Source organism: Cyprinus carpio, chromosome B7 (genome assembly GCF_018340385.1).
Source record: "Cyprinus carpio isolate SPL01 chromosome B7, ASM1834038v1, whole genome shotgun sequence".
Taxonomy (NCBI): Eukaryota; Metazoa; Chordata; class Actinopteri; order Cypriniformes; family Cyprinidae; genus Cyprinus; species Cyprinus carpio.
In genome coordinates, this window is record NC_056603.1 from 27,607,416 (window position 1) to 27,630,546 (window position 23,131).

Genomic DNA, 23,131 nt, shown 5'->3' on the forward strand with positions numbered 1-23,131 from the left:
CAAATGACTGCGTCCCTCCTCACTGAACCATTTCACATTTCTACCTTCACCTGAAATAAATGTCTGCAGGTTTAGCTTTTCTCATAAATGCCACCATACACACTCAGCCCACTTGTGCAATTGCCTGTCCTGAAATATTAGTGAAACTTGAGAAGTGTATGTAACCGAGCTCTCTCATGTTTTTTCCTCTTTTATTTTCTTGACAGATTGAAGACGCCCAAACGGGCAGTGTTTGCAGGCAGCATGCAGCTGTTGGCGGGAATTAAGCTGTGTACGGGGAGAGTATTGACAAACCATCCACACTATGAGGACCAAGCACTGAGAGAGAGGACCAGACAGGTAAGAGTCTCAGGATTGATTTGCATGAATCAGAATTCAGTCCAAGTTCTACTATATCTAGGAGCTCCAGATCACCTGGGAGAAAAATCGCCTCTCCTCTGGGGACGTGTTTTTGTTTATTTGGTGTCAATACTTAAATGCTGCAAACAACACTATAGTCTAGAGAAGTTTTTTTTTTTTGTTTGTTTGTTTTTTTTTAATAAACACAAGCAGCAATCAAGGGTGTATTGGTTTAAAAGTCAAAAATATGTATACACATTTTATTTAATGAATATTATTTACATAAAATATACACAATAATATTTTGTTTCAGAGCTGAGCATATGGTCAATTAGACCCAGGTCTGCATTATATAAAATGAAACACTTAAACTGTACTTGTACTCAGAAGCCTATGAAGAAAGAATTAAATCTATTCCTTTGCAATAATGCCCTATTATGTTAATTGAAATAAATGAAGCAGTAATACATCAGTCAGAAACTAACACTAACACTGAAAACTCTTTAGATACTGCTAGAAGAAATGAATGCATTGGAGTCTAAAAGTGTGTACCTTAAATCAGCTGATAATCTTGATGAGCTTACAAATGGGCCGTATCAAGAAGATCCTGAATAAATGGTTCATAAATCCTCTTTAAGTGTTTTCTTAATGGCATATGCAGTGTTATATACTTGGCCTCATCAGCAGAAGTGTGACTTTTAGCATAATTAATTTAATTAGGGTTGTCATTGAGGTGGTTGGAAGTTGACACATCAGTGGGCGTCTTTATGAAGTGAAATAAACTCCACAGCACTGCTCTGATATATGGCACTTATCTATAAAAACATCCTCATTAAAATATGTAATGTACACTGACTTGTCTGAGCTGTAATTCTGATTGTGTTGCCTGCCTTAGACTTCTGTTTCTGTCTAGGGGAAAAATAAACACCGTTTCCTTTTGACTTCACTATACGACTTTTGTCAGTAGCAGAGGTTCAGTGCTTGAGTTTGCGAGGCAGAATGTTGAGGTGGTCAAAGGCAGAGGATTTCTGATGATCAGATGAAAAAAATATGGCTCTGAACAGTTGGTGGAAGGCCAGACTCCTGCTCTACTGTTCCTCCTTCAATCAGAGAATTGATGAGAATTGTTTTAACCAGAAAGATCCAAATTACCCATCAAATCAGTTCATTAAAGCAGAGGTTCTCCAAATGGAGACATGCCGAGAGGTTGCAAGGGTGCGTGACGACTTTAAAATGAGGATGCGTGAAGAAGTCCCCTCTGCATTTGAGTGTTTATGCTGTTTCCCAGTTACATGCACCTTAAAAAATTAGCTTACTCTTTAAACTATAAAGAATTATAAAGTAACCAATACTATAATACTTGTGCATGTTTATATTAAAGTCAAGTAAAAACTTTAATAAATTTTTATGCATTTTTAAACCGTTTCATATTTCTTCAAAAATAACAACTATAGGAGTTCTTCTTGGATAACATAGGATTTTAGATAACTACAATTACAATAGTGAAAACAACGCAATAATGAGTGAGAAAATCTCTCTGAAACATCTTTAAATAGTTTTATGTTTCTCCATTGTTTAATTTGATTCAAATTGGCATTTGCAGTGCTTCATAGGATTGTAGTTTTTGTACCTTTGTCTTTTTATCTGATTTTCAAAGACTTTTTACTTCAAACTGAAGTTTGTAATGTTGTGATTCTCCTCATAGCTGGTTTGTTTGGTTTATGGCTTATAACTCTTTAATTAAGACATTTTAAAAAATCCTAATGGGTAAAATGAATGGCAAAAAATACTTATGGAAAAAAAGGTGAGCGGAAAACTATGTGTCCGCTCACCACGGAATTGGAAATGCTTTTTCTGTGTGTTGTGCATATAGGCTGCACAAGCTATTTTTTGGCTTTCAAAAGTCGTGGTTGGGAAGTAGTGGGGAAATGTCGTACCCGTCCCACATACAAATGACATCAATGTTCTTTACCAAAAAAATATTCTGTTTATTTACAATTTGGTGTTATTCTTTTAATGAAATTTTATTTACAGATGTTATGTAATAAAAATTATCAAATTATAAATGATTTATAAGATGGCATATTTGGTATATGTTACCTTTGAAAGGCACATGATTACATTAAACTGGTTTTCATATAGTTTGGACAAACTTACAGTGTAATCACCCACATTTGTTTTTTGTGAATATAAATGCAAATAATTTTGCTCGTGCAACACATACAGAAATACTGGCTTTGCCACGCATCGCTAATTACAACAATAACATAATAAGCATAGTGTGTGTATTTTTTTTTTCTTACTGTTTTAAATTAAACTGAGTTTTAAAAGAAAGAGTTGAGAGTAGCATGCTGCTTTAATTTAACTAAGCTTAATGCTAATTAATAACTGGCTCTGTCAAAATTGTGTTTTATTGTTTTCAATTCACATATGGCGTAATGATAAAGTGATAATATCCGAGTTGGTGAGATGTGTACTTTGTAATTAGTCCATTCATTTCCACCAATTATACCGATTTATGATGATTTGTGGACATATCACAAGCATGAGAGGTGGGCATTAAAGCGTTGACAGAAAGACATTGTGATCAGCCAGTCACAGCAAGAGGTGGCAGCTTTCCTGAAACAGTGAGCTCAAGGAGGCAAAGTGCATATTGCTTTGAACATTATTGTTGTTCATATTGCTTAGTATTTGCAATGTTGATTATTTTCTCATCAGACTGAGGTGATGAGGTGCTTATTGCCTCATTTGAGAAAATGCAACATAAATGCAATGCAATGATTTTTTACATCCATACAAAATAATATTTTATATTTATTTACATTTTGTCAAGGAAAATTGTCCATAAATACCTAAATGTCATATCAGCGAATATATTATGAATCCATAATTCATTTTCCAGTGTTATTGTGAAGCTTATTAGGTTGGCGATTCTTGTAACAGTAATGTCGTTTGGTCTTTGCCATGGATTTCATCAGAGTGTTCTGTTCTCTTCTCTGTATAGTATGCATCTGTGGCTCATGAGAAAATGAGTTTTAGTTGTGATAGTCTGTCGACATCTGCTAATAAAAAGGGCATGAAAACCCTACCACTGAGTTTACCGCAGCCTTTCTGCCACGTTGATCTACATCTCTATGTGATATACGGATATGTCAAACCTTAACATATCGTCCTCAATTATGCTGCCATATTGCTCCATTAATTGAAGTACTGTAAATATATATTTAATGGTATGTGATATTGTGTATGCACTACTCTAACATTTTTTCTGCTTGATGTATTTCTACTTGATCTATTATGACAACGGCAAAAAATGATTGACAATAAAATGTTTAAATACCTTCTTTTTATGCACGAAGGTTAATTAATGTTTATTAATAAGTTCCTTACAGTGCATTGGTGATATTTCTGCAGCTTGGCCTTTCCAACAGTGACATAATTAGCATGTGCCAAACCAGTGTTCATCCAAATCAGTGTTTTGACATGCAGTACATATACAGATTTAATTGCTGTGACATCTTAAATGAAATAAAATCACTTTTCCTAAAGAAACCAGAACATGGTCTTTCCGTAAAAATTAAGGACACAGACAGTAGCAGGTATATTAGACTGCTGTCACTTTAGGACCTAATGCACAGGTCCAACATACTGATACCCATCTGATATTCTGCCAACTGTTTATGTTCATTTAAGACAGTTAAAGGGATACTCCATCCCAAAATGAAAATTTTGTCATTAATCACTTACCCCCATGTCGTTCCAAACCCGTAAAAGCTCCGTTCATCTTTGGAACACAATTTAAGATATTTTGGATGAAAACCTGGAGGCTTGAGACTGTCCCATAGACTGGCAAGTAAATAACAGTGTCAAGGTCCATAAAAGCTATGAAAGTCGTCGTCAAAATACTCCATCTGCCATCAGACGGAGAAGGGTATTCCTGCACAACCGGAGGCTGCAGTTTCAGGACCGCGGTTCTAGGACCGCAATCCAGGGACCCTAGTTTTTTTGTGACAGCGCCACCTACTGTACTGGATCAACACTAATTAAAGATGGACGACGTGGACAGCAATCAGACGGTGAGTACCGATATTTAATTAAGTTTTATTTTATAACGTTTAAACGGTGCGAAGTTTACATAGTGAGAACTGCTAACTATGAATTAATAATTAATTCCCACCAAATTAAGAATTCGTGAGCTAGTTTTATTAATTACTACGACATTAATTCGTGGCCATGATTTCATAAATCCTTGTTGAGTTTTAATGACGAAGTATTATAAGTGAATCTAGCCAGCACATTAATTAAACTTATCAGATGACAAGAGCATGGTTGATGTAAGGTTTGTAAGATTTACCTGCAGCTTAATGTATTAGTGTGAATACTGGCTTAATACTCGTTGTTTTACCATATCTAAGTATAAAATATCTTTCATAATTAAACTACACTGACTGCCTAGTTGCACTATGTGTTAGTCTGTTGTTTTGGCATTATTTTGCAATGATGAATGAGGCGTTTGGCAGTTTTAATAGCTTGTTACAATTTGTCCTAAACTGCAGGCCTACTCCACATACAGTCCATTGTTATCATGTGCTAGTTTCTGTCATGTTCTGCATGGCCAATATGAAGTGATTTTATGGATTTGGTTAGGCTCATTGTAGGACAGATGATTTAAAAAGGCACTAGGGATATTTTCATGATCTCAAAACATTCTAACAAGTCTTCCTTTCTGGTCCAGATTATCATTTCAGGTTAGAGTACAATATGAATTATTTTTGCACAATGCCTAGTGCACCATTTTGCTACTGATATTTCTGTTATCACAAAAGTGATTGTTCTCTGATAACTATTTCAGTGAAGTGGAAGAATTTAATAGAAAGATTGACAAACAATTGATGAAAGAAGGGAGATCATTCAATTGGTGGGTATTGCTCTTATGTACTTACACATTTGAAGCTTGTAATTAGATGTCAGTAACATGAATATTCTGTTTGGGTCTCCAACAGTGCATAAGTGTTAATTCAGATATATCAGTTGAATATTTTAAACAAATGTTTCTTATTTATCCCTCTCTCTCTCTGTCTCTCGCTCTCTCTTTCTCTAGAGTTGAAGCCTACAGCCATTCTATGCATGCAGCAACTGATGGAAAAGGGGTTCGCTTTGGTGCTGTTGTGATGTTGTCGCAAAAAATGACATATATATATATATATATATATATATATATATATATATATATATATATATATATATATATATATATATATATATATATATATATATATATATATATATATATATATATATATATATATATATACACTACCGTTCAAAAGCTACTAATAATAAAGACTTGGAATGTTTTTAAAGAAGTCTCTTCTGCTCATCAAGGCTGCATTTATTTGATCAAAAATACAGAAAAAAACGGTAATCTTGCAAAATGTTATTATAATATAAAATAATGGTTTCTATTTAAATATCCTTTAAAATATAATTTATTTCTGTGATGCAAAGCTGAATTTCCAGCATCATGACTCCAGTATAAAGTGTCACATGATTCTTGAGAAATCATTCTAATATGCTGATTTATTATTAAGATTATCAACAGTTGTGCTGCCAAAATTTTTTTGTAAACTGTGATACTTTTTTTCAGGATTCTTTGATGAATTAAAAGTTAAAAGGAACAGCATTTATTCAAAATATAAATCTTTTCTAACAATATAAATCTTTTCTATCACTTCTTAACAATTTAACACATCCTTGCTAAATAAAAGGTTTAATTTCTTTCAAAAAAAAGAAAATAGAAATTTACCGACCCCAAACATTTGAACAGTAGTGTATATTGTAAGAAAAGATTTCTATTTTAAATAAATGCTCTTCTTTTTAACTTTTTATTCATCCAAGAATCCTGAAAAAAAAAGCATCACAGCTTCCAAAAAAATATTTGGCTGTTGCCAACATTGATAATTCTAATAATAAATCAGCATATTAGAATGATTTCTGAAGGATCATGTGACACTTTAAACTGCAGTCATGGGTGATGGAAATTCAGGTTTTCATCACAGAAATAAATTATATTTTAAAGGATATTTAAATAGAAACCATTATTTTATATTCTAATAACATTTTGCAAGATTACAGTTTCATTTTTTGAATTTTTTTGATCAAATAAATGCAGCCTTGATGAGCAGAAGAGACTTCTTTAAAAAAAAAAATACAAGTCTTACTGATCCCAAACTTTTGAACTGTAATATATATATATATATATATATATATATATATATATATATATAATTTTGTAATAGTTTGAATTTTAGTTAACAATAATGATTGGTGACCTGCAACATATTTATATATAAATAAACATACTTGAATCATTCTTGTGTCTTGTCTTGCCTCTCAACAACCTTTAAAATATCGGCTGTAATTTAGTGACTGCCTACGCTGATTCCAACTTTAACTTACCTGATAATGAGCTAATTCACCTTAAGGAGGTTAATCAGTATACTGTATAATTCAAGAGACTAAGACTTTTAAGGTTCTCCATTTTTTTTTTACAATTGTTTTAAAATTGATATACAGTTTTCATTTATATTTTGTGTAAATTCATGTTTAAATTTAAAATTGTGACTCAAAGCACACTTAGTAATTAACCTCTGATGCATTTTAAATAAAAAATCACATTTAAAAACAAATACTACTGAGATTAATATATTGATGCTATATACAAACATGACTACAAACTAAACCAACAGGGTCCTATAACTGCGGTCCTGAAACTGCAGCCATCGCTATATCATCCATTACGGTAGGTGGCGCTGTCACGAAAAACTAGGGTCCTAGAACTGCGGTCCTAGATCTGTGGTCCTGAAACTGCAGCCTCCAGTTGTGCAGGAACATACTATTGATCAGACGTGCAATCTGGGTTATATGAAGTGACGGGAACACTTTTTGTAAGCGAAGAAAACAAAAATAATTACTTTATTCAATAATTCCTTTGTCAACAGTCTCCTCTGTCTCTCTCCATATCATATGTATGCTGTGTATGGTCTTCTGTATCATCTGCGCCACAAGGATGTGCTGTTTTATTTCAAATCAAAGGTAAATACAAGTAGAAACAGCGCATCCTTGTGGCGCGGATGATACAGAAGAGCATACGGTGATATGGAGAGACACAGGGGACCGTTGACAAAGGAATTATTGAATAAAATCATTATTTTTGTATTATTCGCTTACAAAAAGTGTTCCCGTCACTTCATGTAACCCAGATTGCATGTCTGATGGCAGATGGAGTATTCTGAGGATGACTTTCATACCTTTTATGGACCTTGACACTGCTATTTATTTGGCAGTCTATGGGACAGTCTCAAGCCTCCAGGTTTTCATCCAAAATATCCTAATTGGGTTTCGAAGACAAACAAAGCTTTTACGGGTTTGGAATGACATGGGGGTAAGTGATTAATGACAAATTTTCATTTTGGGATGGAGTATCCCTTTAAGTTCTATTTCGAGTTGTCACACAATTTTTCAAATTTATCCATGTCTGTTCTTCTTTTTCTCTGAGACATTGAAATTTTTGTTAATTTTATGAGACATTCTGCAAGTGTCTACTGACATTTTCCCGCCAAGTAGATTAGTACTTTACAATTCGAAGGTGCGTATCTAACCTCCCTACCATACATGAGTATTGGTTTTGATTGAATCTCATCCTAAAACAGTTTTTTTGCTTATTTTTAGCCATTGAAGAAAAGGCCAATAGATTTTCATCATAGTCTGTCATTCAAAACTCCAAACTACTTTGATGTCCTGTTATGCTTCATTTATAGACTATTTCCTGGAGCACCTTGCAGTACATTTTTACCACACAAACAATGAATCTGCAGCCTTTAACCTCTAAGCTACAGCACCTAATATGTATCTTTCTCCCATCCTTGCCCTTTTGTTCCCTGCAGGTATATCAGATCTATGCGCGTCAGTCTGCTGAGGAGGTTCATAAAGTTCTCTGTTCGGTTGGAGCGGACTACATCGTACTGGAGGACAGCATCTGCTACGAGCGCAGGCACAGCCGTGGTTGTAGGCTGAGGGACCTGCTCGACCTGGCAAATGGACATGTAGGTCACACACAGCATCTCCAGTTCATGCCCACACACACACCATACGCGTTCCATTTAAATGAAAGTTTCTCTGCAAGAACCAGAGACTTTTTCCACGGCTAAAACTGACAACTTTGCCCTTTACTGAATCCTTCACGTGGCTATAAACAAATATCATTGGGGTTAGATGCTAAGCTCACTGGTCTTGCTTGATTATATTTAGATTGGAAATCTCTTCAGCTCTCTGAACTGTTTTCATTTCTCACATAAAATTTCTGTAAGTGTAAAGTTGATGCTTACATTTTTCATTTTGTCACATCATCTTGTTCTCACTCACCCACAGCTCGTAGTTATTAAATACTGTTTCACCCTGTGCGCAATCTAGCTTAAGTGAGTGTTTTTGCTTGGGTAGCTTGATTGTTCTTTTGTAGTTGATTACAGTTGTGCATAATATCTGACAAAAGCAAAATTTCCAACTTCTAAGCTGAAGCACTTTGTGTAATGTGTAAAAAAAAAGAAGAAAAAAAATCTCCCCCATATCCTGGCAAAAAGCTCCAGCTGAAAATAGCTTGTCAGCAGTTGTCATTCATGTCTGAGGTGAATGCCATGCCTTTGAAAGATCTCACAGAAGTTTGACTCACTTGCTCCTCTGATCCGACTTCGAGCTGCCAGTGAAAGAGCCTCGCTCGCTTTCTCGTTTGATGAAGCCCGATTCCTTTCCTCAGTCTGCCTCCAGCAGTTTGTATAAGATTCACTCTTGTAACATGTTCTGTGTGCATGTTATTTTAACCTTGATTAAACCTATCTAGTTTAATTAAAGCTTGCTAATTGCAGACAGAACTACCAAAGAAGGAGTGTATATGTAATACCAATGGCCCAGAAACAGCCATGTGTTGTGTGGGATATTTTAATTTATTTATTCATTTTTCTTTTTTCGATTTCGCTCTGATCTCTCCCATGGGTGGCCGTTCCTTCTATCTCTGGGTGCTTAAATGATCTCACAGCAGCATTTCAAGGCCTTTCTGTTAATTTGGGAATATATCTCAAAGTAAATGTTTAAAAAACCTCAGGGCACAATTTCTCTAAGATTTGAAAGATAAAGAAGTGGAATGCTCTTTAAAAGAAGGCTTTTTAGACTCTTCTTTATCTGAGAATATGCCTTGTATTTTTCACTGTAGAAAAATATTAGCTTATGGAAAAGAAGCACCATTTCAAAACTGATTTGTGTATGTGTTTTCATTACAGATCATGGATGGCCCAGGTGAAAATGAGCCGGACCTCATCCTGGCGACTCACCCGCGTTTTTGTGAGGCCATTAAGACCGACATGACTCCATATTCAACCCTCTTCACACGAGTGTTTAAAAACAAGACATTTCATGTGTACAAACTCAAGAAACTCAAGAAGAAAAACAAAGCTGAGAATGGTCCATAATGCTCATTCCTCAACAGCAGTCGCCCAACTTCACTGGATGGATAAAAGCCTCATCTGGAATGTTCAATGGGTGTGTGATAGTAGCAGGTGTGTGTGCAGCTGTGTGCATGAGAGAGATTGGAGAGATGCCTGATCGAGCCAGCATGCACTAGATGATTTGGTGCATGTTTGTGTGTGTAAATCTGCTCTGAGCCGGTCTGCTGCAACAGGAGCTCAAGTTTAACATGGAGAGACGGGAGCAAAAGCTCTTTTTCTCAGTCTGTCGCACCCCCCCACTCTCTCGCTCTCTGATCATCACATCTCTTTTGACACATGCCCTTCCACCAAACACACATTTAGGCTATTTCACACACAATGTGAACTAAAGACGCAACAACTGTTTTCACAGCCTCATTCCTTTCACACTTCCAACTAAATCAAACAAGGAAATAGCAATGCGTAACAATGCTTTGTAATTGGAATTAACAAGAGCAGTTTGGGGTAAGTAGAAACTGTGTCAAGATCCTCCACATCCTCCTTTTAAAAAAAAAAAAAAAAAAAAGAACCAGCCTTACTCATGGGCATAAAGAAAGTGCCATAAATACTACTAAGAATAAATTGTAGGAATAAATGTTGCAACATTTACTTCGATCTAGAAATGGTGAATTATGTTTAAAAAAAATTTTTTTTTTTTTTTTTTTTTTTTTTTGGACTCTATTTATTTTGTGCATTAGTTGCGTAAGTAGGAGGTCATCACTGACACAATAGATGATTAAAAAGGGTTTAGGCATTTGAGGTTGTAAAGAGGAACATTAAATTTAGCTGAACAGTTGAAGTGTTCTTAAAAGTTAGACATATCCCATCACATTTCCTTAATCCTGAATTGTGAAGTTCGGTTGAAATATTCAGTTTGAGTCTTTTTAAAACGTGGTTAAAAATACTGAATGGTCAACAATGTTATGATGCTAATTTTTCCTTCTTAAGCTCTAAAGGAAGAGCCTTTAGTGTATGAAAGTGCCTTTCCATTTTTGGATAAGCTCTGCTGCGCTAACGACTCGTGCATTCAAAAGACCGTCAAATGAGTGGCCTCAAGTGCTACCAAAATTTACCTACTTACCTACCTATCTTTGTTGCTGTTTTTTCTTCCCCATGATATTGGATGAATATCTTTGTACAGAGGTACAAAACCGTTTGAATAACTTTAAAGTGTTTAAAGATAAACATGGTGTTTCTTTTCTGCAAATTCGGTTTGTAGCATGAGGGCTCCTCTGTGACATTCTGTAATTGTATTATAATATGGTGAATCTGTTGTTGTTATCTTACCTGTCAGACGGCTTTCATGTAAACCTTTGCTTAACACAACATCTCTGTCACAACACATTGTTCCTCAGGCGATGATCTTTATGGAGCTGTGTGCTTTGATTTCATATGCTGACATTGTTTAACTGTAAGAGTTCTTTGGTACGGTTCATTGCACTAGTTTGTTACTTTGGTATTTCACACAGATGGATTGTTCCCATTTGTGTCAAAAGTGTTGATTTGTTTTTGGATGTTCAATGTTCGTTTCCATTTTTGTATTAAAGCAGATTTGTATGGCGGATGCTGCGGATCTGTTACTACAAAAGGACTTCTGTCATTTGAAGTCAAATCACAAAGGCATTTTGATAAATACAGGTCAGAGATTTTAGGCCGCTCTCATTTCATGTTCTGCATTATTCCAAACTAATTACAGCTCATTTTCCACATAAAATAGGCCACTTATTCATCAAGAGACTTAAAACCCTGCTGTTTCATTTGAATGTAGAAGTATTTAACAGTGGTATTCAAGTATAATTGAAGCCATAACAGAAGAACTCCATTTATTGAGAAAGAAAAAACAATTTTAAAGGATGCAAATACAAAATGTCAAGATACTTTTACCAACTTAAAGAATGATTAAATAATACATGAAAAAACAAGCTTTAAACAGAATTAGATCCCTTTATATATATTTTTAAAAAGCAATTACTTTGCTTTGATATGCACACATGAGGTAAAAACATTGTTTCACAAAATAGAGTACTGTATATATTCACACAAATAAACAGGTGGCCTTGGTTCAAAATTGCAGAGGAATTGGTTTTGTAAGATAAGGATTTCTGTAATTCAAAGACAGAGCCCATCATGCTTCATTCATGAATACTCTCACCTCGCACTGGATCCTCCCCAATCCCCTTACAAGGTTGACTCCAAGCGCCAATCCCGTTGGCCTCTTTTTAACTCTATGAAATAGCAAGCATTGCACTTCCAGCTATATTTCTTAGCTTCAACTTGAAAACCTCTTTTTTTTTTTTTTACTCTTGTTGCTGCCTTTGGAAATATTGGCACTTTTTGAGATCCGTAATAAGAGTGACGACTTCTTCATCGAGTTTTCCAACTCCCATGATCCTTTGGTTCACAGCATGACAGTGAGCGATCAGTTCACATTAGGATTAGCACTCTGATGTCTTTTAACACACTCCTACTCGCTCCACTCTCCTCAGCCAGCCTGTCATGCTCCACATACGGCATTCTCCGGAAAATATATAAATAAATAAATAAATAACCGAAATGATAAAAGGAGGGCAAAAAACATTGCCTTAAAATGCATAAAATACAAGGTTGGCATTTGAGGCCTCACGGGGGGAGACTTTTAGTTATTCCATTTGTGCACACACAAGCTTGCCTTGCTTTTCCTTCACCCCATACAGCCTCACCACATGCGTTCACAAGCCCATTAAACATGTTACATGGGAGGTGCTCAGGGTCTGAAACCACTGGCCCACCACTCCCTGAATGCACCTGGTGCCGAGGCCCATTTCTTTCACTGCAGTGCCGAATAATGTGATGGAATACAAGGGGTTATTTATAGTAGAACAGGAAATGACGATACAGTCGGGTAAGCTTGTTTGGTTAATAATACGATACTTTCGAAAGGAAGCAAACTAGACTGTGAGCTCACTCCTGAGCTGGAAACTCCTCCAGCAGAGCTCGATATCACGTTTGAGTTGATCGCATGGAACAATACACACATTCGTTCATTTGTCTTAATGGCTATTCTTTAGTTTGGCAGACTCTGATTGCTACCGCTCAGCAAAGCGTGAGAGCCAAGAGAGTTTTCGATAGTTTACAGCTACAGAAAACTTCCATCTCATGCCAGCCACTCAGCCTTGTCCCTCAGCTACATTTGTATTCCAGCCGTTCCTTCGCTCCTTTTTGGCTAGAAAGAGAGGACACAATTTGTATTCCCAAGGAACGTCTCCTAAAATGCCAAACAATAAGGCTGCTTTCTGTTTCATTTTCCTCATGGTTTTTCAAACATCTTCAGTTTTTATTGGTCTTTTTTTCCCGCAGACTGCCTCTTTCATCCTCGCATCTGAGTGAATAGAATCTAAGCGGAGGGCTGAGCAAATAGAAAAAAATATCAAGAGTATCCAAGTATGAAGTTATGATTGATGAACACAAGTGGCCACCCGGACAGAACAAGTGGCGACCTGATTTCAGAATGCGGCCCGTTAAGGAGGACAAACCCCTTCCTAGTCACATCTGAGCACGGCTGTTTACTTTTCTTCCCATCTTTCTTTTATTTAAGAACATATAGACCAAACAGACATATAGAACACATCCAAAGCGCTCCGCCAATGATGGTCACAAAGACAACAAATGGTTCCACTAAAATCATTGTCATCTGCAAGTCACTTTAATAAAGATGCCCGTTCCGGGCTTTAAATCTACCATGACCACAACTTGCTGTGTCCTGGATTATCACATCCCATTTGCTGCTCATTGAGAGTCCCAAATGTCACCCACCTCCATAGGCAGAGGGAGTGTCTTGCATGAAGTAATGCATCCAGAGAAAGCCAAAGCGTAGGTATTTTTGGCGTAAGAAAAATCCCTCTGGTTTTTAGACAAGTCTTTAGTGGTCTCCCTCCTCTCCTCACGCTGCAGGAACTCTTCCCGGCAGTTCCTTAGAGGTCACTGCCCTCGGCCCGCTCATAGAGCGCTTTCAGCTTCTCAAAGCGTGGCCCCCACTCTTTCAAACACTCGTGACCTGCTGCCGTTCCCTCTTCCAGCCCAGCGGAGCTGAAGGAACTCAGTGACCCGGCCAGTGACCCACCTCCCTCGGTGGAGAAGACCTGCAGCGAGTCGAAGGGTGCTGTCTCTGGGTGCTGGTCAGCATCACGGATAATTTCACACAGGTAGCGGGCCAGGTCCTGACTGGAGAACGACAAGCTCTTGCGGGCCAGCTGGGCCGCTCTGCTGGGATTTGCAGTCTGGCCTTGAGCCGGAGAGCGGCAGGGGGGTACGTCCCTACGGATGGTGGCTGTTCCTGAGGAGATGGAGGAGGTGGTGGTGGCTGTGCCTGCTCTGGAGGGGGGGTCAGGCTGATAAAAGTGTTGCTGTTGTTGCTGGGAGGGAGGGTGGTGATGGATGGCTCGCGACCGGCTGTACTGCACCGACTGGGCCGGGCTGGGCTGCAGGGACTTCTGGAGCTCTGCCATATCATAGGCGTTCTGAAGGAGAGCAAGAGAGGGGGAAATGAAATGCATAAAGCGCTGGCAAATAACAAGATCATTAGCATTACATAATGTGCCATTACATTTAGGAACTGGTGTAATAACAACAACGTCTGCCACAAAAACTGCTACGTCTAATAAGACCAAGCTCACTGACAAAATAAGCTGCTTGTCTGTACTTCTTCATCATGTAATATATTATCCCCCAAAATGTTAATGGCATTGATCCGGATTCAAAGTGCTAACACCACATTCTGATTAACACCTTTGTGTGCATCTTCCTGCACCTGAGAGGAAGAATCCTGACAGATGCAGTGAAGAGCACAGCCGGCATTACACACTCAGTCAATGCAACAAAACAAGACACCGGTCCCCTTCTCCCATTGAACATCAACATTAATCCCATTCCACCAAGGATGATTCCTCACGTTATTTAGCGGTGCAGCTCTCAGGGGAGGAAGAAAAACATATAATGCCACTTGAGGAAAAAAATAGACGAAGAGGAGGAGGAGGAGAAAGAAAGACAGAGAGGGAGGAGTGGGTGACATGGGTGTGGGCGTAATTGATTACATGATGAGGAAGATGTGTGAAGCCTCATCAGATGGAGAGTATCAGAGCACCACTATGCATCTGATAATCATGTAACAGGATTTTATGCATGGCAGATATGAGAATAAAAGATCCTGCAACATATCTACACCCACGTACTTCAGAGAGATCAGAGGAGCGGCGGTTACATCAAACACCCCAAACCTCTAGTTCGGTGGGTTTCTGAAAATAAAAGCCACATTTCGAAAAAACTAGTTATTGCACCTTCTCTCTGCACTCAGCGAAGCCACTTGTCATCTGCATCAGAATGCATTATTTAAATGTTAGAGGTTGTCATAGAGACAAACTGACAAGGGTGCCGTGTTGCGACGTGGATGCATGACAGCCTGTACAAGTTGTCATAGTAACTTTGAGCGCTCGCTTGTCCTCCTGTGTTGGAAGCAGGCATCCGATTCTCTGACCTGTGATCTGAAATCAATTTTTTAACAGAAGTCATGCGCTCACCTGATCCTCCTCCCCACCGCCCTCCTCGTCGTAGTTGAGCACGTTCTCTCGAATGTCCTCCCATCCGTCATGGTGTGCAGACACGTGATATACGCCCTCCTTCAGCCCCTTATAGCTCCGCCAGCGCGTGTACAGGAAAATCCCCAACAGCAGCACTGCGGGGAAACAGAAAGTGGTTGAGGATCACCTTGATTGTTCTGATCAAGGATCACTTTACATTACAATCTGCAGAAATGCTGTCCCTTTTCCAAGATTAGGTTGAACTACTTTTAGGCGAGCCAGCCTGTGAAAGCACATTGCCATGTCCTGCAGGTTGTGCTTCCCTGGCACTAAGGTGGCTTGATGTCAGAGTGATGACTTTGTAGACATGGCCTTGATTTGCCACAGACAGATTATTTCAGTGAGCACAGAGGCTCGTGTCAAGTATAGCTCGCTGAATCAATCCTTCTTGGCACCACTCTGACCTTTAGAGTATATTATCTTGCTATCAAATGCCCAGTACACTTCAATCTGCCAACACACTATTCTCTCTGTCTCTCTCTTTTCGATTCAGTTCTCTTCTCCATTTACCTTCTTTTGTGTTTTATCTTTTTCAATCTTCAGATCTTTTGAGATATTCTCTTTCCCTTCCTTCTGTTGCTTCCACTTCATTACCTCAGCAGGGATAATATGCGCCTATTGTTTTAAGGATAACCTCGTAAATAATTCCAGTTTTAGAATTTCAAGTCACCAAGACATATGAACCTGACATGTGGCGAAGGGACCATAAAGAGGCTGAGAAAAGCACTATTTCTGTGGGAAGGTCTCATCATGGCCTTGTCAGAGAGCTTGATAACTGCTTTTGGATTAATCTAAAGGATTTGTGCACTTAACTGAAAGCCTCGCAGCACAATTCCACACCGATACCTTTTAACAGACTGAAAATCACACTCTGACACCCCACAATCTCAATCCTCGCCGGTAACCGCACCACACACAACTGCACATCAAATATCTGCTCTTTTTAAAGATTTGTCACACAGTGTCACCACCAAAGAAAGGCAAATGCTTGGAGTGAAAATACTTTTTAGTTCGGTTTTGTCCTCCAATCAATACAATGAAGTGAGTTCAAGATTTCAACTGTGAGGTTGGAGAGTCTCCATAATCAAATGCACCCTAACTGTTTGATGAAATGTCTCATTTGCAAACAGAAAAAGTTTTCTTGATGGAGGAAGACCATTTCTGTTCTGACATATGGCATGTGTTGTAGCATAGTTTTGTCAAGCTTTGTAGAAGATAATGACAGGATGGCGCAGAAAGCCATACGGAGTGTGTCTATCCAACTGAGATCATTTGTGAAAAAAATGGCTTCAGACAACTGTGGCATATGTGTGATATACAGAACTTGTGTAAAAACGTTTCACACTTACAATTTTAAGAGTCTTGCGAGACCATTATTGAACTGTCAGACTGTCCAGGCACTGTATGAGAAAAAAGGCTGAAATTTATAGAATTTTATTCCTTATTCATTCCAAAATGTGACTCATTTAATTGCCATTTCTGTCTAAAAATGGTCGTCTTCATTAATATGCCTTAAAAATGACCTAAACGCTGCTTTGCTCCCTCTCACTCTATTTCTGTCTCTCCAACAGTGTAACTTTTCACAGTAATTTTTTGAATGCATCTTGTGTGGTTGATATTGAGTGAGAGGCTCCTTCATCTGATTCCAGACAAGCCTTCTGTCTCCTCGCTGCCTGCTTCATCGATCACATGACCCTCCAATCTGACCCTTCAGACCTCTCTCAGGATGCCCAAGACCAGCCCAGCATCCTAATCTCCACAGCAGAGATGATAAACACTGCAATATAGAAAGACATTCAGGCATCTCTTCTGTTTCTGCCATGGAATGAACTCATGCCTCAATGTGAAACTCTGAAATTCTAAAGATAACAGACCTTTAGCCAGTGGAGAAATGTTTTTCTCTTCAAGTGCTTCACAGATAGCAAAGCCTGAAACGAGCTGTTTAAATATCTATCAAGGTTTCTGATAAACACTGGAACAGAACACGTTAATGATGATTTCTCATGGTCATTAAATTTATTGTTTCTCAAGGAAAACACAATAAATCAATGCCTGGGCAAAGCATTCGGTTTTATTAAATGAAACGCATTGTTCATCCATTTAATATATGTGATTATTAATGTAATAGCATTGACACTGTCCAAAAGCAGCCCTGAATTTCTTTTACCATACAGAAAATCACAAAGGATGAGAAGGAAGAAAAGACTAATCAGGAAACTAAAAAATGAGTTACCCAATGCTCTACAGACAAGATTCTGCGTTGTTCATCTCGCTGTTCTCATTTGCATTGTCTCCTCTATATTTTAACTTTTTTTCACTGACTATCTTTACCACAATTTGGGGGCAATTAATTAACTAATCAGATAACTATCCAGTCTCTCAAACCCTCAAAAGTCTTGCCCATGTGTAAATGCACCCGGTCGCTTAGACCACATATGAAAACTTTACTCCTACTTCTCTTTCTTATGTTTCTGTTCTCTCTCTATTGCTTACACTTTGCAGCTATTTTTCTTAACGTGATCAGATTACAAATTCTAACCACATTAGATAATCTGCATACAAGTAATTTGTAATACAAAGATTGTGCTACATATAATAATTATCCGCCACTTTGACAAAGTGGGTTGTTAATGTTCCATCATGCTCTATTTTTATACGTCAGTAAAAATAGAAAAACAGAGTGTAACACTTAAAGTAACAGTCTCAATATCTGGTTTCCTCATTTAATAAACAATATCCCATCATTTTTTAGGTCTTTATCTGATCACACCTGAGACACAATAGAATGCAGTTGTAAATGCAATCCAGCTAAAGAATATCCAGATCGGGATCTGAAATATATTTAAAAAAAAAACATGTGATGACCACTTGGTCACTTTTTCACACGTACATTCAACGTCTCTGGAAACACTATCCAACTTCAAATGCTTCAAATCAGTATGACCATATGATACTGACATTTACTGCTATCATCACATGAACTAATCTACACACGTACACCAGAGAAAGATAACAATAATAAAGGTTACATACTATCACATAATAACACACAATACACACACACACACACACACACTATACACCTCATGATCAGAGTTTTGAAGCTCACCACTACTTGGCTTAAATGCCCTGAATATATATATTAGGGCATATATATATATATATATATATATATATATATATATATATATATATATATATATATATATATATATATATTATAAATCCAGCATGTTTTGCACTGACTTGACTTTGTGTCTCTGGATTTGCCTACGTTATGGACCACTTGTCCTCACAATGACAGAAAAACCTGAACTCTACTACACATATTGACAAGCCAACAGTCCTCACAATAAAAATCTTAATAAAGGTAATAAATAATACCTTAATGAACATGTAAAATTAGTGCTGTCAAAATTAGCATTAATGCAGATTTTTCCAGTTTAACAACATTAAAAATATCTGACACAGTTAATGCAGGGGCGGGGCTACTGCTGCTTCTATCTCTCTCTTTCTTGACAAGAATTTTAACTATACAAATGCATAATGCCCATAAAATCACATCAGATCAAATCCTCACCACTTTGCCTCAGCGCCAGGCGCTAGTCAAACGAGCACAGAAATGGTACAGGTGACATGGGAGCTTTAGTAGAACAGTAGTGAACTGCGGCCAGATGAGATGTTTCAGGCCATACAGTATGTCAGTAAAAATTAGTTTTCCTGTCCTGTCAGCTGTTATAGGCTACTGCTCTCGAAGCGTGTGCTTTTCAATTGCACACACATATATGGTGGGGCCGCTGTAGCCTGTATCATTTCATATTAAAGTGCAAATAAAACAACGGGCATGCGTGTCAGATTCGCGTCACATTTAAAGTAATAGCAACTGAATAACATAATAACCAAGCTTCTGTAATGTCTGTTAATCAAAGAACAAAAGAAAAAAAAGAGGAAATCAATAACTTTAGTAGCTTTAAGGATTCATCTATAATTAATTTAGAATTTAATGTTTGATAACTTTATTCAATTTCAGTCAATGGTTAAATATTAGAGAAAAAAAAGAACAATTTCCTAGAGCCAGCAGTAGTATTGATATCAGTGATAATCGTTTCCAGTTATAAAAAATGTGCTATTTAACAAATATTAAAAATATTCTGTCTTTGTTGTTTCTGCATTAATTTGAAGATTGAATGTGAAATTATTGCAATATAAAAGTAGATTTAAAAAGTTTAACGTTAGCTGGGTTTAATCCCAATTAATTTCAGAAAAATATGTGATTAATTATTTATTTTTTAATTGATTAACAGCACTAGTATAAATCTTCTGTTAGTAAAGAGAAAATTAGCATCATTTGCTCAACATAAAACTGATGAAAAGTTTTGATAGAAAATGTTTTCTTCACTCTCTCTAGGCTTGGAAAAACACAAGACATTGCTCAACAGCATTTTAAATGGTTCATCTTTGTAAAATGTAGTTTGTTTAATTTATAACTCAGAACTACAAATCTCTGCACAGCAAGTCAAATTAAAGATAAATTTGTTAGTTAAACTTGAATACTTGACTGTAATTAAAAAAAAAAAAAGCAAAGTCAGAGCAATCAGTTTACTGTGAGTAACTGAGGTAATTCAGGTTAATAAATTGCACTCAGTATTTTAAGACATGACACTTTTCTTACATTAAAACATGACAGCTGTATTCATTAGGTGGCTAATTAAACAAATGGCTCACATTATGACTTTCTTCAAACTGTGGTTAAAAAACTAATGAGATATAATTCTCATTTACTCTGAAAAAAATATATACTCCAGTTATCCCTTCATATTCTGACAGCATATCTGTATAGCTTTCAGATGCTTGATCTGTATGCGTGTGATGTGCATATAATACTTCAGCACACTGTCTGTATGCATTTTCTCAAAAACCATTCATTCAAAACTGACATAATGCAACATTTCAAAGAAATCACATGCTATTAAAAGCATCATTACTATGCACACCTTAGACTGGTTTTGGACACCCAAAATGACAACTGCAATGCAAATTCTAAAAACTTTGTGGCAGCTTTAAAACACATTATGACATTAAATGTTCAATTGTTACTGATTAGGAAAATGAGGATGTGGAAAATAAAAAGACAAAATTTGACAGACTTGGTTTAGTTGAATGAGAAAAATCCAGAAGTCCTGAGATCTAAATGAAGGTATAAAAAGTCTAATGGGGCATATTTTTTAATCTCAGAGTAGATATCACCAAAATGCATGGAAAATGGTGATGGGGTACTGACACTTTGCTGAGAGTCTCTTAACTGAAAGAAACTTTTCACACAGACATTAAAAAAGGATCCCCTGAGAGTCACAGAGAGAGAGATTGTCAAAGAGCACTATAAACCATAATCATTCAAGTCCATCTTTTGAAGTTATGATGGGTGGTTATTCCCGCAGGTGAGCATCTACACTGTGTGAATGTCAAATCTGCATATCAGCTCTGCTGTAGAAAGATACTTCACAATCCAGGTGTAATAGAGGACAAGTGATCCCTCTCCACAGTGGGTTCTCTGGACAGCATGCTGCACTGAATTATGATCGTGGAGTCGGTATCCAGTGTTGAATTCTCTTGTGATTTATAAATTAACAAGTACAGAGCATAACAGTCACATAATCTCTTAGGGGCTTTTTTTAATGTATTTTAACTGTTTATTTAAATGACAATGGTGTTTTGGAGGCCTGAAAATGCAAACTTTTGAAACCGGGTTTCAAAGTGCAAGTTTGTGAAAACGATTCCATAATTGTCTCAGTGTAAACAAAACACTATTTTTGTTTACACTGAGACATTGAGGTATTTGAGAAAACAGTAATGTGCACATTACGCATTGGTGTAGAGTTTCTTAACAAGGTGACAACTACTGGGCTGTCATGCATAATACAGTGTTTTAAGTTGTTTTCACGGATCCATGTGAACAGGGATTACTTGATAACAATGTTGTCTGTGCGTGATAAACACAAAGGTAAAATGTTTCCGTTTTTAGTACATTGTTGTTGTGTAAACATATTCTTAGACACCACAATAAACCGACAAATTTTGCAAATACAAGAACAATCCAATTCCTGTTCAGAGCCATTACACCACATTTCCCTCTTTGATGTTTATGATATGTTAGTCAGCAAGGGGCTGTTTTTCAGTGGGGAAGAGTGAGGCCTGATTGGTTAGGTGGAGGTGTAGTGTTAGCACGGTATGCTAAACCTATTAACCGCCTTACAGGAAGAAAAAATTATTCTTTATGCTGTGCCGAAGCCCTTCGTATGGCAGAGAAAACCATATTTCTCTGACTTGCAGGATGGAATGCCAAAAAACAAAGAACTTGTCTCCATTTGGAATCATTCCAAACCGGCAGGATGGAATGCAGAAAAACAAAGAAGGAAAAAAAAATGAAGGTGGTGGTGGTGGTGGTGGTGGTGGTGGGGGGGGGGGGGGGTTAAAAACGTTACGGGCTACTTAAATTCAGTTGAGGACAGTCGGGACCATTGAAATTCTGCCCAAAACCCTAGTGCATTGATCTCAATTTCCAGCCCGGCTTGGGTAAACAGCACAATGTGTGCCTACAAATCAAGTAATTAACACTTTAAAAAGCAACTGGAGCTGAGAATGAATAAGGTCATGTCAAATCTATAATGGAACGAAACTGTGAGAGGAGGAAAAAGATTGTTTGGTTCCCTTTGGCCTCGCCGAGCGCAGCCATGCAGGCAGATGAGGACGTCAGAATGAAGGGAGTTAATACAAGTTTCAGCAGTCCTGATCATTGATTATGTAGACTGTGTTCTTTACCGCTGTCAGACAATGCTAGTAAAATGCAACACATGGTAACACGACTGATAGAAACCTTGGCATACGTATGAAATATATACACAGGCTATACCAAACTCTAAGCTACTACATGGGAAAAGCCAGAACAGTCATATGAATAAATACATATCAATAATCACAGGGCAAGAATATTGAAGTGCCAACCGTCAAAATAAGTTTTAAAAATACATAAGGTTCAGCAGAGGAGGAAGAGCAGAGTTAATATTTATGTGACTGAAAAGACTGGGCTGATCCATTAATTGAAGCGTCCTACTGAAACAAATTTTTCACAGAAAACCAACAATTGTTGTCAACTGAGAAAGACATTATCATTAAACACAATTAAGTAATTAACTGTTCATTAAAACTGTAAAGTTCACCAGTAGTGGTGCTGATTAGCTCATTCTTAACCTTGTGCGGTCTTCGGTCACATTTTGAAATTTTTTAAATCGTAGCTTCATTGGAATGGTACGAAACTTAGAGACTTTTATGGCACTTGGTATGTGAACACACACAAAAGAAATGTATGCATGATTCAAAAAAGCTAAGTACTTAAAAAATTAAAATTAAAATTAAAAAGTCACACTCTTGGTCTTCGGTAAAAATGACCAATCATAGGAAATAAATGGGAAATGGCAAAAAATTTAAAATACATAAAATATTTGTGTGTACAATCTACAAATTGCACAGCAATTAAGGGGTGAAACTCTAAAACATGCAAAATCAACACACCCACACACACACACACACACACACACACACACACACACACTTGTACATACACACCCCTGTGAACAGGTGTGCCTG

The 23,131-nt window shown here is 37.2% G+C and overlaps 2 protein-coding genes across 5 annotated transcripts in view; one reads left to right on the forward strand and one right to left on the reverse strand.

The window, feature by feature from the left end:
• dpy19l3 (dpy-19 like C-mannosyltransferase 3) overlaps positions 1–10,375 on the forward strand; it is a 42,950-nt gene extending 32,575 nt beyond the window's left edge. For all 3 annotated transcript variants that reach the window (XM_042728153.1, XM_042728154.1, XM_042728152.1), the window contains 3 exons: positions 207–339; positions 8,286–8,444; positions 9,672–10,375. In XM_042728153.1, coding sequence (XP_042584087.1) covers positions 207–339; positions 8,286–8,444; positions 9,672–9,860 — 481 coding nt within the window. In that variant the 3' untranslated portion in view covers positions 9,861–10,375. The remainder of the gene's footprint in view (positions 1–206; positions 340–8,285; positions 8,445–9,671) is intronic.
• A 1,772-nt stretch (positions 10,376–12,147) lies between these two features.
• Positions 12,148–23,131, reverse strand: part of si:ch211-186j3.6 (neural-cadherin) — a 244,695-nt gene continuing 233,711 nt past the window's right edge. For both annotated transcript variants that reach the window (XM_042728157.1, XM_042728156.1), the window contains exons 32-33: positions 15,428–15,582; positions 12,148–14,371 (exon numbers count right to left, since the gene is read on the reverse strand). In XM_042728157.1, coding sequence (XP_042584091.1) covers positions 13,826–14,371; positions 15,428–15,582 — 701 coding nt within the window. In that variant the 3' untranslated portion in view covers positions 12,148–13,825. The remainder of the gene's footprint in view (positions 14,372–15,427; positions 15,583–23,131) is intronic.